This window comes from Mesoplodon mirus (assembly GCF_964341445.2).
Source record: "Mesoplodon mirus genome assembly, chromosome: 15".
Lineage (NCBI taxonomy): Eukaryota > Metazoa > Chordata > Mammalia > Artiodactyla > Ziphiidae > Mesoplodon > Mesoplodon mirus.
Window position 1 is genome coordinate 83,009,783 of NC_138991.1, and position 16,935 is coordinate 83,026,717.

The 16,935-nt window shown below is 39.8% G+C and overlaps 1 protein-coding gene across 3 annotated transcripts in view; it reads left to right on the top strand.

Annotated features, from left to right (window-relative positions):
• The window catches only part of RNF216 (ring finger protein 216), a 170,456-nt gene that overhangs the window by 37,255 nt on the left and 116,266 nt on the right, over positions 1 to 16,935 (top strand). For 2 of the 3 annotated variants that reach the window (XM_082645719.1, XM_082645718.1), the window contains 4 exons: positions 993 to 1,835; positions 2,797 to 2,873; positions 7,463 to 7,565; positions 9,196 to 9,360. In XM_082645719.1, the coding sequence (XP_082501845.1) occupies positions 993 to 1,835; positions 2,797 to 2,873; positions 7,463 to 7,565; positions 9,196 to 9,360 (1,188 nt within the window). The remainder of the gene's footprint in view (positions 1 to 992; positions 1,836 to 2,796; positions 2,874 to 7,462; positions 7,566 to 9,195; positions 9,361 to 16,935) is intronic. The other variant, XM_082645720.1, reaches the window with a different exon arrangement.

A 16,935-nucleotide genomic window follows, 5' to 3' on the forward strand; every position in this document is an offset into this window, starting at 1 on the left:
GGTTTCCCGGAGGAACTGTTGTCACTAGTTTGGCATGTATCCTTCCAGATCTTTTTCTTTGAATTCATATGTATTCACGTGTGCATGTGTGTGTGTGTGTGTATGCTTTTAGAAATGGTATGTTTATGTCTGTGTTTTGATTTTTTTAAAGAATAGAATCAGTCTGTGTATGTATTGTTTTTTAACTTTTCTTCACGTAGTACCGTTTATTGGTGAGGTTTCCATTTCATTACATATAGAGCTACCTCTTGGAGGGGTGGAGAGTTGGAGAGTATTTTGTAGAGCAGATAAATAATAGTTTACTTAACTGTTCGCTTAGGAACAAACTTCAGAATGTCTCCAGTGTTCTTCTTTTTACATTGCAAGCAGTGTGGCAGTGAATATGCCTCCTTTGGATACATAAGGGTTTATAGAATAGATACTGAAAAACGATAGTGACAAATCATAAGGATATACATTTTTTAAAAAATAAGTAATACCAAATTGCTTTCCTAAATTCACAAGCAATGAATGATAGTGTGAGAGTTTTCCCACATCTATACCAATGCTAACTAAAAAGTTGTCTAACTGAAAATTGTTTGCCAGTCTTGGGTGGGGGGTACCTTGTTTTAATTTGCATTTTGCTGAATTACTAATGAGATTTAGCTGCTTTTCGTGTGTCTGTTGAACGTTTCTCATTCCTCTACTGTGTTGTGATTCTTTCATTATTTTCTGTACTATGCAGTTACTTTTGTTTTACTGGTCTCAGGTGAAATTATAATTCAAACTATAAGTCATGCTTCAATCAATGAATGGCTGCTTTGATTCTTACAGTTACTATAGTGTGACCAAATTTCAATGTTAAGATAAATGTGAAGAATAGGTCTCATGGGGGAGGGTGTTTTTGTTTTTGTTTCTTTCCTTTCCAACCTCAGAGGCTCAATATAAGTACATAGGGAGGTATAGACACAGAAAAAAAATTGAATTATTATTAAAATTTCATTTTTTCTTAGACAAATAAACCTCAGACATCACGACCCAATCTCATCAAACCAGCTGCCCAGTGGCAAGATCTCAAAAGATTGGGAGAAGAAAGGCCTAAAAAATCTAGAGCAGCCTTTGAATCAGATAAGAACGGCTTTTTTTCTGTGTGTAACAGCTCGTTGTTTGGTTCTGGGGCACAGGATGATTCTGAGGATAACTACGGTGAATTTCTAGATCTTGGGCCTCCTGGAGTTTCTGAATTCATTAAGCCAAGTGGACAAACAGAAAGAGAACCCAAGCCTGGACCAAGTCATAACCAAGCAACAAATGACATTGTCAACCACAGAGCAGAGCAGAAAATCATTATCTTGAAAGAAGGTAGCCTTCTTTTTCCAGAAAGTGATCCTTTGGACACTCAGAACCAGTCATCTGAAGACTCAGAGACAGAGCTTTTATCAAACCTCGGAGAATCAACTGATATCCTAGATGACCAGGCCATCGAAGAAGACTGCTGGTTAGACCATTCTTACTTCCAGTCTCTGAACCAACAGCCCCGTGAGATAACAAACCAGGTTGTGCCTCAGGAGCGGCAGCCTGAAGTAGAACTGGGCCCACTGTTGTATCAGCATGAACCCTCAGGGTCAGCTTTTCCAAGACCAGAACCCCAGCAGGATGGGATTCCAGGCCCTTCTTCTCCTCAGCCTGCCCATCCTCTGGAAGAGCTTGAAGACCAACAATTAGCAATAGATGATGAAGAGCCAGGTCCAGCCTTTCCACTGCAAGGATCTCAGGAGCCCAATTTGGAAAACCTTTGGGGGCAAGAAGCTCCTGATGTAGACCAAGAACTCATTGCACTATTAGTGAAAGAGACAGTAAGTTTTATTTTGATATGTAAATAATCATGCACACTAAGTATACTGAGTTTCCTTTTATTGCAGAAGTATTATTTGTGCGTGTGGACTTCATTTTCTGAATTTCCTAGATTTGTAGACTAGAAGGAGAGAAACTGAAGATTCGAAAATTGAATCAGGATTCCTGAATGTATGCTGAAACCCTCAGCAAGCCCTCTGGGATTCTAGCTGCAGATCATGGTTGCCCTCATGCTGTCATATGAGCAGTCCCCGCAGTTTTTAAAAAGGAATTGAGTTAACTCCAAATTCAAACCCTTAAAGCAGGTTTATAAGATTACCTAGAACTACACTGTCCAATACAGTAGCTTCATTTGGCTGTTTAAATTTAAATGTCTTACACTTCAATAAAATCTAAATTTCATTTCCGGTGGCACCAGTCATATTTTAAGTGCTCAAGAGCCACATGGGGCTGAACAGCTACCGTGTTGGAAAGCACAGAATAGAACATTTCCATCTTTGTACCAAGTTCTGTTAGATAGCCCTGACCTAGGAAGTCATGCAGGGCTCTCTGGGCTGCTGTTTGCCTTGGAACAGTCTTTTAACCCTTCTTCCCCCAGGTTTTTTCGTCTGGTCTACTAGATTGTGTGCCTCTTGAGGGTATACACTAGAAAGTGTTTTATTTGTTTTTAGACTTCCTTTGCTTGGGCAGAGATGTTCGATATTTATTGAAAGACTATAGAATAGACATGCAGAGTGGGGGCACAGGACCAGGTGATCTCTACATACCTTTCTAAGTTCCATATTCTGTGTAGACAGATAAATTGAGGCACCTTGTGTGAAGGTTTAAGCCAGACACAAAACTGCTTTACGGTCCTTTTCTAGTCTTTAGTCATTTTATGTACTTTTTGCCATCTGGTTTTTATTGCAATTTGAAACCATTCCAGGAGATGAAATATAAATAATGTTTTTTATTCCCTTCTAGGAAGTAAGATTTCCAGATGTAGCACATGGGTATATTGAGGAAATAATTCATTTGAAAAATTACTATGATTTGAATGTGTAAGTATACCACCATGCTTTTTTTCTTTCCTTTTTTTTATTGTGGTAAAATATACATAACATAAAACATTTTAACCATTTGTAAGTGTACAGTTCAGTGGCATTAAGTATATTTACATTTTTGCACAACCATCACCACCATCCATCTCCAGAACTTTTTCATCTTCTCGAACTGAACCTGTCCCCACTCCCTCTCCCAAGCGCGTGCCAACCACTGTTTTACTTTCTGTCTCTATGAATTTGGCTCCTCTAGAGACCTCATGTAAGTGGAATCACACAATATTTGTCTTTTTGTGGCTGGCTTACTTCAGTTAGCATTATGTCTTTTTGAATCATCCTATTAGAAGAGTTCTAATTTTAGTCGTATACAGACTGTTTTCTGGATCTTGTATAGAATCATGCATGGTTATAGAATTAAGATGTTTAGTTAATTCTTAACATTGATACTACCCATGTTTTGGTCAGGATGTTAAAGGTATATTCTCCCCTATATTTGTAACAAAGTATTCTGTAGCCACTCTGCCTATTTGGAGAAAGATATGGAAGTGTTTTCTTTAGTTTTCATTATAAAGATGATAAATATGTTTTTTAAAAAATAAAAGTGTCCCAAAGAATACAAAATGAAAAATAAGTCTCTTTCTTCTTATACTCTTTCACCTCCTTCTAGTATGCAGAGGTGGAACAGTTGTAAATTTGTAAAGAGCAGTAGGTATTGAACTTGATCAAATTTTCGGCTAATTAATACAGATTATTTTAATTAAAGGTGGATACTAAACCTCTGTCCTCAAAGATTATATTCTGTACCGTGGAACTCAGCAAGGGTGCGAGTGGGAGCTGGCTGCCTTGACCAAGAGGGAAGGGCCCTCTTTCTGAGGTTAGCAGCCCAGAGGAGGTGCTTCTTTCTCGATTCATACAAAGGCACTGTTGGTACCATTGGCAGCCTTATCTCCGCCCCTCGGTCCAGAGGCAGGCACTGTTACCAGTCTTTTAAACCAAGATGGAATCAAGGTTTCAAATGTATTTCTTTATCTTTTTAGCTTTTTAATTTAGAACAGTCCCCCACTTACTTGTTTCTAATGTTACTGATTTTTTTCTCCCTGTAATTTTTGAACATAAAAAGTTGAAAGACTATAAAATGAACACCCTGTATCCACCACCTAGATTATTATCTGACATTCTGCTGTAAGGAAGATTTTGCCTTTTTTTTTTTTTTGCGCTCCTTTTTTTTTTTTTTTTTTTTAATTTATTTATTTATTTACTTTTGGCTGAGTTGGGTCTTCGTTGCTGCGCGTGGGCTTTCTCTGGTTGATGTGAGCAAGGGCTGCTCTTCGTTGTGGTGCGCGGGCTTCTCATTGCGGTGGCTTCTCTTATTGCAGAGCACGGACTCTAGGTGTGTGGGCTTCAGTAGTTCAGGCTCGCGGGCTCTAGAGAGCAGGCTCTTTAGTTGTGGCACACGGGTTTAGTTGCTCCGCAGCATGTGGGATCTTCCCAGACCAGGGCTTGAACCCGTGTCCCCTGCATTGGCAGGCAGATTCTTAACCGCTGCGCCACCAGGGAAGCCCTGTGCTCTTTTTTAAATCTCTGTAGACATAAAGGTTTTATTTAAGTGGTGCTTTATAATCAGTTACAATTTTTTTTCTTTTTGAAACTGAATTATCCTAAATTTGACCAGTAGGAGCCTCTTAAGATGCACCTGTGTCTTTTTAGCATGACTGCATTAGTCTTTGAGCACATCCTGGCTTTCTAATAGGCCAAGTTACCCCAGGCTTACCTTGAACTTTTCTGCCCAAAACCTGGAATCTGTCATTTCCCCCAAGAAACCCACGTTTCTTAGAATGAGGATTGTTATTTATAAACTAACATCTTGGAGCTAAACTTGCTCATCGTACCTACTAGCCTGTCATTACTTCTAGGACCTTTTCAAGGGACAAACCAAGAAAATAAGTTTTTTTTTTAAATCATGAATTTATATTCAAAATTTCCCATTCAAATTTAACATTAAAATTTTTTTTCTCTGGAGCGGCTGGGCCCATGAGCCATGGCCGCTGAGCCTGCGCGTCCGGAGCCTGTGCTCCACAACGGGAGAGGCCACAACAGTGAGAGGCCCACGTACCGCAAAAAAATATATATATTTTTTTTTCTCAATTTTTCTGAATTTTACATTTATGTGTTGTTTTTTTCTTCCACTAAAAATGCAATTTCTAATAACATTAATATATTTATTTTCTTTATCCTAAAATATACATAAAATAATTTTAACATTATAGTACCGATGTTACTAGTACTAATACCTCTACTGAGTGAAGTAAACAATGTTTTGTAGTTATTTTTGCACTTATGTATATTTCACTAAGGCAATACAGTTAGAATATAGACTGTGCTGGGCTGTAGATTGATGATGTTGGTTAGGTCTGGAAATTTTGTAGCCATTATCTCATTAAATACTTCTTTTGCCCTGTTCTCTTTTTCCCCTCTTCTGTAACACTTTTCTTCTAACCCTTGTCCATGATGGCTCTTAACATCATCTCTTTGTTTCTGAGGTGCATTCCAGATGATTTTTCAGATCTAGCCTCCAGCTCACCAGTTGTCTTTTCAGTGGGGTATAATCTGCTACTAGTCCATCCGTTATGTTTTTAATTTCAGTTTCTATATGTTTTTCATTTCTAGTATTTTTAGTCTTTAATTCTTCAGGCCATTCTTCTAGTGTTTTATTTTTTGTTTGTATTTTTAATCACTTTAGGTCTTTAAACACAATAAACATAACTTCTTTGTGTTCTGGGTGCGATCATTCTGACACATGAAGTGCTTGTGAATCTCATTCTGTTGTTTCTCCTGGCCTCATGGTGTCCTGTTTCCTAGCGTTATTTTGTAGATTTTGACTGTGAGCGCATTACTTGAGGTCTTGATAGAAACGGTTCCTTCAAGGAGGATTTGCTTTAACTTTTGTCATGTGCCTCAGGGCAATGTCAGTCTAATACTACTTTAGGTTGTTGTCTGGAAGTTTTATCTTACCTGGGTAGTAAGACTTTAGTCCTAGATGAGGACTGGGTAATCTTCACAAATTCTCAGGGGGAGTTTTGTTTTCCCATCCATCCACTCAGCATCAGTGTTAAGGCATGCTTTTCCATGTGGTCTCTGAACTTGGTCTCTTATCCTTTATGCCCTGTGAAAACTAAGGGCTCATGTTTATTAGGATCAACAGATGCCCTCAGGAAAACTAGCTTCTGTGTTTAGCTTATTTCTCAGGGGGTGTCAGTTTCACTTAGGTTTGGACTGCTGAAAAAGCCTTACTAACTTAAACATATTGGTGTACTTCAAAATTTTTATTTTAATATTTCATTCAGCAGTTTTCAGTTGGAGACTGCCTGGGTACTTAATTGGTACTTAATCTTCCATACTCCTGGAAAGGGAAGCCATTTTGTTATTTTACACGCCATTCATTCTTCTCAAGCCTTTCCTCCATATTCTGGATTGTATATAACTTAATTTTTTTTAATTTTTGAACTATAATACACATACAGAAAAATGCACAAAATAAAGATGCACAGCTTAATAATTTATCACAAATCAAACATTCATGTAACCACCACCCAGAAATCTTCAAAAAATAGAGCATTGCTGCCATCTTTGAATGCTGTATGAAGATTTCATGTAGTCTGTATTCTCTTGTGACTGGCTTCTTTCAACATTATGTTTGTGAGATTCTTTCATGCTGTGTATAACTATAGTTCATGCATTTTTGTTGCTAAGTAGTATTCCACTTGTTTGAAAATGCTGTAATTAAATTTTCCCTCTACTTTTTTTTTTTTTTTTTTTTTTTTTTTTTTTTTGCTGTATGCGGGCCTCTCACTGCTGTGGCCTCTCCCGTTGCGGAGCACAGGCTCCGGACGCGCAGGCTCAGCGGCCATGGCTCACGGGCCCAGCCACTCCGCAGCATGTGGGATCTTCCCGGACTGGGGCACGAACCCGCGTCCCCTGCATCGGCAGGCGGACTCTCAACCACTGCGCCACCAGGGAAGCCCTATATCTTTACTTTTGAAGGATTTCATAGTAGTGATAAAAAGACAAGGTTGTGAGTTTGGTATGAAGAGAGTCTGTTCTTAAGCAAACATGGTCTGTTCCTTCAGCCTTACAGTAAACTAAGCATCCCTCAGATTGTCATGGGGATTTGTTAACGTAGAGTTAAAGAAGTATTAATGAATTAGTAGAATGTCTTTTATGTTCCATTTATTAACTCTTAGAAAACTATTTTTAATTGTGAATGTAAACACAAACTTTTCCCCATAAAGTTCAACCAGTAAGAATTTCAGTGACTTCATTATATTGATACCCAACTAATAGAAAAACTTCAGAGTTTATATTTCAGTATGTATATTGCTTTTTAAATTAGCAAGTAAAAATAGAGCTTCAGTGTAACTGTCTTTTGTCTATTTATTTGTTTTGTTTTTCTGATCTGCAAACATTTTAATTCCCTGATAGGTCAATTATAATGTGTGTCTAGAAACTTTATTTTCACACATTATGTTTGAATCAGTGGGCAGGTGTGGGATTTGGAAGCACTATGAAAGTAACATCATTTATTTTTGCAGACTTTGTAATTTTCTTCTGGAAAACCCAGATTATCCAAAGAGAGAAGATAGAGTCCTTATCAATCCCAATAGCAGCCTGCTTGCCAGCCAAGATGAGATGAAGGCAAGTTGTGCTCTTGTTTCGCAGTGTCTACTTGGAAATGCTCTGCTCTTTCCATCATTTTTAAGGGAATAAACTGCTCTGTCAGGACACATTTTTTTAAGACTATCCAGGAAAAGAGGATTTCAGAATATATATTTTAGTGGGATTTCTCCATCTGAGTCACTTTGAATTCTGTATTTGACTTCTTTCATTGTAACTCTATCTTCCCTTCCCCACAAAGAATTAAACAAATCCTCCATATCTTTAATCCTACAAAGGAAGTTTCTAAGATAAACAAGAATTGGACCAGATTATTTATATCATTTTAGGTTATTTTTAACATTTTATTATGAAATTTTCAAACATACAGTAAAGTCAGAAGGCTTTTCCATTGATTACCTATATACCCACCAGCAGGACTATTAAAAGTTAACATTTTACTCTGTCCATTTTGTCACATGTCCATCCCTGTGTCCATCAGCACATTCCTCTCATGTTTTATTTCATTATAACGCACTTCAAAGTAAATTGCAAAAACATCAATACACTGCCCCGTAAATACTTTAGCATGCAGATTATTGCCTAGAGTTTAATGTCTGTTTACAGTTTTTCTTTTTGTATAAGATTTATATACAGTACATACACCTGTGTAGCCAAATCCTGTATCAAGATATAAACAGTTTGGTTTTTAGAAATCTTAATCATTGTCTTCATTTATGATCCAGACTAGCATTTAGTGTGTCAAGCGGTTGAAGGAAAGTATAGTTCAGAACTGCTTCACTGGGATCTGTTGTACCATCCTTCTACTTACCACAAATTCTTTTTGACTCTTTCTTTTATGTATGGGTATTACTCATTTTATTGCTCTTTACTTTTGTGCTTTTCAGATGTTACAATTTTTTTTTTTTACAAATTGAAGGTTTGTGGCAATCCTGCCTTGAGCAAATCTGTTGGTGCCATTTTCCAACAGCATTTGTTCACCTCGTGTCTCTATGTCACACTTTGGTAATTCTCACAATATTTCTGACTTTATTATTATATTTGTCATGGTGATCTGTGATCAGTGACCTTTGATGTTACTGTTGCAAAAAGATTGAGTTGCTAAAAGCTCAGATGATGGTTAACATTTTTTAGCAATAAATTATTAATTGCAGCATGTACTTTTTTTTGTACATATGCTGTTGCACACTTACAAGACTACAGTATGGTGTAAACATAAGTTTAACTTTTCTTTGCATTGGGAAACCAAAAAATTTGTGTGGCTCATTTTATTGTGATACTAACTTTATTGCAGTGGTCTGGAACCAAACCCGCAGTTTCCCTGAAGTATGCCTGTATTTTGTAGCTGGAAAAAAATTCATTTTTCTAAACATTTTGTGAAAAGAAAATGGCTAAAAAATTGGGTTCAAATCCCCAGCTATAGTTTTTCATAGTTCCAACTAGTAAAACTAGTCTTCAGACTCCAGACAGACTGTTTAACCTCTCTGACTATCATTTCTTCATCTCTATTCAGGGTTGGTATCCTTCTTTAGAGTAATTATGAGTACAAGTCAGATTATTCTATTCTGTAGTAAATAATTCTTCAAATGATTTCCCCCTCACAGGAAATGCACCGTCTGGCCTCTAATGTTGTGCCTCTCTCTCATTTCAGTTGCCTAAAATAGACTTTTTTGACTATGCTAAATTGGCTCCTCTTGACCAGCGCTGCTTCATCCAAGCTGCTGACCTCCTGATGGCCGACTTCAAAATGCTCAGCAGTCAGGACATCAAGTGGGCCCTGCATGAGCTCAAAGGACACTATGCAATCACCCGAAAGGTGCTCTGCTTGCTCTCCCTGGTGGGGTTACACCTCTTGACTACTCCTTCCCATGGTAACAGAATGAAGAGTTCAGCTCGTGGAAGCTGGCATGGTTTATGATGGTAAAGAGCTAAGGAGTTTGTCAGGGTGAAGATACATAGACAAAGGTATTTGCTGATCAGGAAGAACTGAATGAAAAGAAATACATAGTAGAAGCAGGGAAGTTCTGGTTTGACCATAAAGACATGGAAGGTAATGAATTTTTCCATGGAATGCGGATGACTAGAGTGTAAAAGATGCATTTCAGTGCTACTCCTCCCTCATTTGCTCTCTGACTTGGAGCTGGCCACCACAGTCCTCCCCCAGATGGCCCAGTTAACAGTTACATGTAGAGTCTGTAAAGGGCCCAGGAACCCAGCTCTGCCCAGGGAGTGGTGGTTTGCCTCAGAAGAGAGTAGGCAGCTACTGAAAGCTCTCGAGGTTTTGTTTTTTTCTTCTAGGCCCTAAATAAGGTTCCATGTAAGGGCCTCTGTTCCAGGGCTTGGAAGGGTGCTGGTCACTAGTGGGTAGCAGACCTGCTTCATTTAGTGAAGTCCGTTGTACAGTGCCCGTTTCATGGCAGTCAGCCAGGATGGACGAGTGAGCACCAACAGGTCCTTGACTCGTTCCTCTTCTTCCTCCTGCCTTTGAATCCATTTCTCCGGCTGAAGTTCTGGTGATTCTCAGCAGACAGCGTGCTTTTCTTTCCAGAAGACAAGCAAATGTGGAGTTACTTTAACGGTTAAAACACCCACTGGGTCATAACCTGAAAGAAGGTGAACATCGGTAAATTTGCTGAGTGTAGGCCCATTCCACCTTTAGATTGATAACATCTAGGCAGCTGTCAACAAACTCCTAATTATAGGTTCATTTTAGGTAAAATTACTCTGAAGGGAACACAGAGATAGTGCCTTCTGTTTCTGAGTCTCATTCCCCATGCTAAAGAGGGAATGTCTGTACTGTCATTGAAAAATGAATGAGCTTCCCCCCGCAAAATAATGACCTTGAGAAAGAAGGGGCTCTTTCATCTTTAGGCCCTGCCTGGCGTCTTTACTGACGCTTGGTGCCTCACACCTTTTCCGAGCTCCCAGGGAGCTTAGATGATAAGTAAGAGGGCAGCAGCAGGAGACAGCCCCTGTGGTCTGGGTGTGGGCTGGTCCTTATTGGTAACGTCCCTCCCGCCATCCTGAGATCAGTAAGAGTAACTGTGCTCACACATGCTTCTCCCCACTGAAGTCCTACTAGTTATATGGGTGGGAGGTTGTAGGGCTTTGTGGCTCAGTTCTTGTTCATACCTTCCTTTTTTCCTCGTTTCTCTGGCCCTTTATATTTTTATGGTGTCTGCTTGTTTTGATGGGTAATTTAAAAATTTGCAGGATTTTGGAAAGAGGTGGGTTGGACTATTTGAATGAATGTAAGGTGTTTAAGGAGAAATAATGTTTGACAGAAGCTAAAATCTGATGTGCTCAATCAGAAAGTCTCCCTGCTTTATGGACGTGGTGCACAAGACTTCTGCCTTGTAGGAAGTTACAGTCACGTGGACAGGGATGTAGAAAACACACCCGGAGATGCTTCCTAGTTTCAGCAATAGCATGTCTTCCCTGCGCCACTCCCCAAACATGGTGATAGCTTTGGGAAGGTATGCTGAGTGAAGACGAAGTCAATTCTCCGTGGATTTCTCTGTTTTTCACTTTTTACTGTAAACATCAAACACATATAGAAGTAAAGATGGTATTGTAAAAAGCCCCTGCTTACTGTCACTCAGCTTCAGCAGTTATCAGCTCCTGCCCAGTCTTGTTGTATTGTATTTCCACCCCTACACACTTCTCCCTCCCAGACTGTTGTGAAGTAGATTCCAAGCTTCATTTCATTCTTTTCATCCATAGGTATTTCAGTATTTATCTTTAAAAGAAAAATACAAAGACAAAATAATTCTTAAAACACAATCAAAATACCATTATCGCAGCTTAAAAATTAACATCATCAGCTATTCAGTCAGCATTCAGATTTCTCTGAATATGTCAAAAATCTTTCGCTTGTTTGGTCATAGCGTTCCAAGTAAAATGTGTTTATTGCAGTTGATTGATAAGTTCTTAAATCTCTTTTTAAAAATCTGTAAGCTCTCTCTCTTTCTTCCCCCTTTATTTTTCCTTCCTGCCTATTTGTTGGGAAAAACTGGGTTGTTTTATCTTACAGGTTTTCGAAGTCTAGATTTTGCTGACTGCACCCCTGCATTGTAATTAAATGATTCCTCTGTCCCCTGAATTTTGTATAAATTGATGGTTACATCTAGAATCTTGATCAAACTTAGGTTTGATTTTTTTCTCTCTCTCTTGCTTTTTTTTTTTTTTTTTTTTTTTTTTTTTTGCCATACGCAGGCCTCTGACTGTTGTGGCCTCTCCCGTTGCGGAGCACAGGCTCCGGACACGCAGGCTCAGCGGCCATGGCTCATGAGCTCAGCCACTCCGCGACATGTGGCATCTTCCCAGACCAGGGCACGAACCCGTGTCCCCTGCATCAGCAGGCGGACTCTCAACCACTGTGCCACCAGGGAAGCCCCTCTCTTGAATTTTAATTCTACTTCTGCCACTTGTTGGTGTGTGACTTTGAGCAAGTGTCTTAAACTTGCAGAGCTCAGTTTTCTGTTAGTGAATAGTGAATGTCTTAGATGGGTAAGACATTAGGTGAGAATTAGATGAGATAATACATAGCAGGCCTATAACACAGTGCCTCACATATATCAAGTTTCAGTAACAAGTTTCCATCCCTTCACACTTCTGTGTGCTACAGAATAATTTTCAAACCATTTTACTTAGCAGTTACTCAGTGCTATCTTCAGAGTTGGTCCCTAGTGTAGTACAAGAGCACAAGAGCCTTTGGTGGTTTGGCCTCCTTAGGTTTGCAGCGCTGAATTCATGCTAGAGAGGCCTGTGACCAGCAGGCCCCACTCTGGTTTGTTCCAAGCCTGTGGTATGGAGGCCCAGAGTGCAGGAAGACTCAACCCGCGTATGTGTGCACTTGTGGATACTTTATTTATTTATTTTTTTTTCCGCGGTATGCGGGCCTCTCACTGTTGTGGCCTCTCCCGTTGCGGAGCACAGGCTCCGGACGCGCAGGCCCAGCGGCCATGGCTCACGGGCCCAGCCGCTCCGCGGCATATGGGATCCCCCCAGACCGGGGCACGAACCCGTATCCCCTGCATCGGCAGGCGGACTCTCAACCACTGCGCCACCAGGGAGGCCCCACTTGTGGATACTTTAGCTCCACTCTTTTTATGGGTGTATCCTGTGGGTAAGCTTCTTGGAGACCCCAGTGCAGCTGCAGTAATGTTTCTTCTGGTTGTAAAGTTCTGTAGGGACAGAAATGCTATCAGCACTAAGTGTTTTCAATGAATAACTTCTAAACTGGAGAGAACTGGTCATCCTTAAAATTCACAACAGGAACTACTTCTTAAAATGAATGTTTATTTTTATCAAACTAATTAATTTCCATAGTTTAAAAATAATCAGGGACTTCCCTGGCTGTCCAGTGATTAAAACTCTCTGCACTTCCACTGTAGTGGGTGTGGGTTCAATCCCTGGTCAGGGAACTAAGATCCTGCATGCTGTGCAGCGCGGCCAAAAAATTTTTTTAAATAAATAAAATACAATAGTGGCAAAATGCTCATTTATAATTTTGTAAATGGCAGGCTGAAGCCCCCTTCTTCATCCTTCTCCTGTCCTCTCTAGAGGCAACTCGCAACTCTTTTATGTTTTTTTTTCTGGTATTTACCTCCACATTTATGAACATATAATTATGCTTGATTCGTTTGTTATAGTTTACTCTTTATGGTAGATGGAGGTTCTAGATCTAACACACACTCATCTTTTAGATGCATACAGCTTTTTAAATTTGTTTTTAGCATTGTCATTATTATGACTATGGAAATCTTCACTGCTAGGGCAAGTAATGTACTATGATAATGTTTCCTTTTTTTGAATTTTGTATTTTTCATAGAGTTAAAAATCAGTTGCCTTGGTTTTTTCATTTGCTTTTTTTGTTGTTTTGTTTTTTGACTCTGGGTAAATCTTTCCACACCCAACAACTTGAAAGTTGTTCTTATTCTAGTTTTGCTTATTGTCAAACCTGTCAATTCTCATTTCTTTTTTTTTTTTTTTTTTTACCCAGAGCCCTCCCCTCCTTCCTCTTCCAGTCTGTTCTTTTTTTTTCTTTGTTTTCAATTAAAGTGTACTTGCTGTACAATATTACATAAGTTACAGGTGTACAGTATAGTGGTTCACAATTTTTAAAGGTTATACTCCATTTATAGTTATTATAAAATACTGGCTATATTCCCTGTGTTGTACAATATATCCTTTTTAGTTTGTTTTATACCTAATAGTTTATACCTCTTAATTCCCCATCCCTATATTTCCCTTCTCCCCTTCCCTCTCCCCACTGGTAACCACTAGTTCTCTGTATATGTGAGTCTGTTTCTTTTTTGTTATATTCACTAGTTTGTTGTATTTTTTAGATTCTACATGTAAGTGATATCATGCAGTATTTGTCTTTCTCTGTCTGACTTATCTCACTTAGCATAATGCCCTCTAAGCCCATCCATGTTGTTGCATATGGCAACATTTCATTCTTTTTTATGGCTGAGTAGTATTCCATTGTATATATATTCCACACCTTCTTTATCCATTCATCTGCTGGTAGACTCCAGTCTGTTCGGATTGTTCTTCACGCCTGCTGCATAGCTGTTATCTTGGGAATTCCCTTTGCCTTTTGACAAAGATTAATTTTCTGTATTCTAGATCCTGACAACTTTCTGTGTCTCCCTTTACACACTCATGCTTGACTGATGGTTCCACTGGATTGAAAAATTATTTCCCCTCCTAATTCTTCTCAATAATTCTGCCCCAGATGTGACTACCTCTTTCTTTCAGGCAGTTTGTTGAATGCCTGCCATAAGTCACACATTGGGAATGTCACCGTAAATATAGAGGTTCCCTTCCTCATGGAGCTTAATGCTAGTGGACAGGACCATCTTTTTTAACCCACCCCTTGACTTCTGTTCTCTGAGGTGGTCGTTCTCAGGGTATTGACTACCCAGGCTTCCTAGATTTCTCCCTCTGTGTACTTGAATGGTCATCTCTGTCTCCATGCAGGTAACATATCCCTGTCTCTGGACCTGACCTTTCCATCAGGCTCCACAGAGGAGTCTCTGTCTACTTCTCAGCTCTTGCATCATCACATGACCATTGTTGTGTTTTTAGGTCATCCCTTAAAAGAAGTTTGGCTGTTGTCAGAGATGGCCCCAAAATCTTACCAGACTGTATCCTTGATTCTCAAAACGAATACTTTGAGTGGGTATTTGATTTGTGAGTGTGAGCAGGCTGGAGGGAAAAGTGCTAGAAACAGCAAAAGGAAGATTTTTGAAATTTTTTCTTCATTATCTGTTCTGTGTTCTTCCTGCTAGGTTTTTTGGGGTACTTACTTTGTGGTAGTTACTGACTAGACCCTGAGGACGCTGACATGCGTAGAATACAAATTAGCTTCTTTCCAAAGAATTTTCAGTCTGTTTGAGGAGATTAAAGTTTAAAATAAGGCTCAAGCAATGTGTTGAGTATTATAAAATAGAGTGAATAAAGTTGCATGGGGGCACTAGGAAAGAAATGAAGATGTCATTTGAACAAGGTCTTAAACATGCTTTCACTAGAGGAATAATACGTGAAAGGCTAAAAGGTAAGAAAAAGTAACTGTGATGCCTTTTGGTTGTGTAGGTGTGAATTATAACCAGCAGGTCTCGAAAGGAAGGAATTCTGATTCTCTAATTTTATTTGTCTGCTGGATCTTTAGTCAGTAGGATAAGTAGGGAGTTACCTGGTGGTCTAGTGGCTAGGACTCAGCGCTTTCACTGCCGTGGCCCAGGTTCAGTCCCTGGTCGGGGAACTGAGATCCCGCAAGCTGAGAGGCACGACCAGAAAAAAAACAAAAAAAGATAAGTAATGAATGTTAATATAACTATTAAGGTAAGATTTTGCAGGTGCCTTTAATTTTTAGGCAACATTTTGCTTTAAGGTACAGCTTCCTGACAAGTATAAATTTGTGTTCATATATATGGATTTTTTTTTTCCTGCTAACTAGAAACAGTATTTAAATGGGACCAAGGTAATGACCTCAGTTCTTCCAGTCAGGAGCCTCTATGGTTTTTGTTTGTTTGTTTAATATTTAGTTATTCGGCTGCACCGGGTTTTGGCTGCGGCATGTGGGATCTTTTAGTTGCGGCATGCGGGATCTAGTTCCCTGACCAGGGATTGAACCCGGGCCCCCTGCGTTGGAAGCGTGGAGTCTTAACCACTGGATTGCCAGGGAAGTCCCAGAAGCCTCTGTGTTTTATGACAGTGTAGTGTGGTTGAAAACCCCATAGACTACCTACCAGTTATGAGCTCTGAGTTCACATTCCAGTAATCAGTTGCTGATAAATGACATCTCCTGTTTAATTACCTCATTTTTTAAATGCAGATCATAATAACTTATCCTGCCTCCTTTCCTGGGTTTTTACACATAGCCCTGGTTCAAGGGTGGGGTTTTACCTGTAGATAAAACTTGGTATAGGTTAGTAGTTTTGCAGCTGAGTACAAATATGTGACTTTAAGATTGGTGCCTAAGGATTTGTGGGGAACACCTTGGGTAGCGGGACAGGAAGAAGAAACAGAAAGCAAGGGAGGAGGCACTGCAGCTGTGGAGGACGTTGATCCGGGATATAGAGAGGTAGCAAGATGGATCTTGCTGTTGGCCAGCTCTTGATGGGGTTTCACTGAAATCTGAGGGCAAGGTGGCGTTAAAGAGAGGAGCTTTAGTTCTGAGACTGGCCGGACTTCCTATACTAGCTTTAATTAAGGTTTGACTGGGGGCAAGTTCCTTCCTCTAAGCCTTGCTTCCCTCTACTATAAAATAAATAACACCTCCCTCAGTGGATTGTTCTGAGAATTAAATAAGTAAGGACTTGAAAGGGCCACATGTAGTGCTTAGCTTATAGGAGGCGCGCACAACGAATGGTAATTCCCTTCTGATTCCCAAACTTAGGAGCTTTGAAAAGGAAGGGAAGTAGGAGGTAGATTAAGATGCAAGGGTGATCCTTAGAAATCATGAATTCTGTCTGGGAAACGCTGAACTGCCAGCATGCTGGGTGGGGCCTGTGAGACATCCAAGTAAAAGCAATTCATTGGTTGGCTGAATGGACAAAAAAGGTGGGAAATACGAACTGGAGAAGGGATTTTGAGAGTCGTCAGCATATGGAAGGTGACCTTACCAGCCTGGATGAGGTGTACCTAGAGAGACTGTTGGGTGAGAAAAGAGCCAAGGCTGGCTTGAGGACTCCCAACATGGAAAAACTAGGTAGAGCAGCAGGCAGCGAGGAAGGAGGAAGTCAGGAGAGTGGAGCAGGCAGCATTGTTTGTGCTGCTGAGAGATCCAGTGAGCTGAGGAGTTAGCCCCGTGTTAGGAAGGTTAGCAAGTGGAAAGGTGAGGTAGAGGCCAGATTCGAGGGAGTTGGCCGCTTGTGGGAGG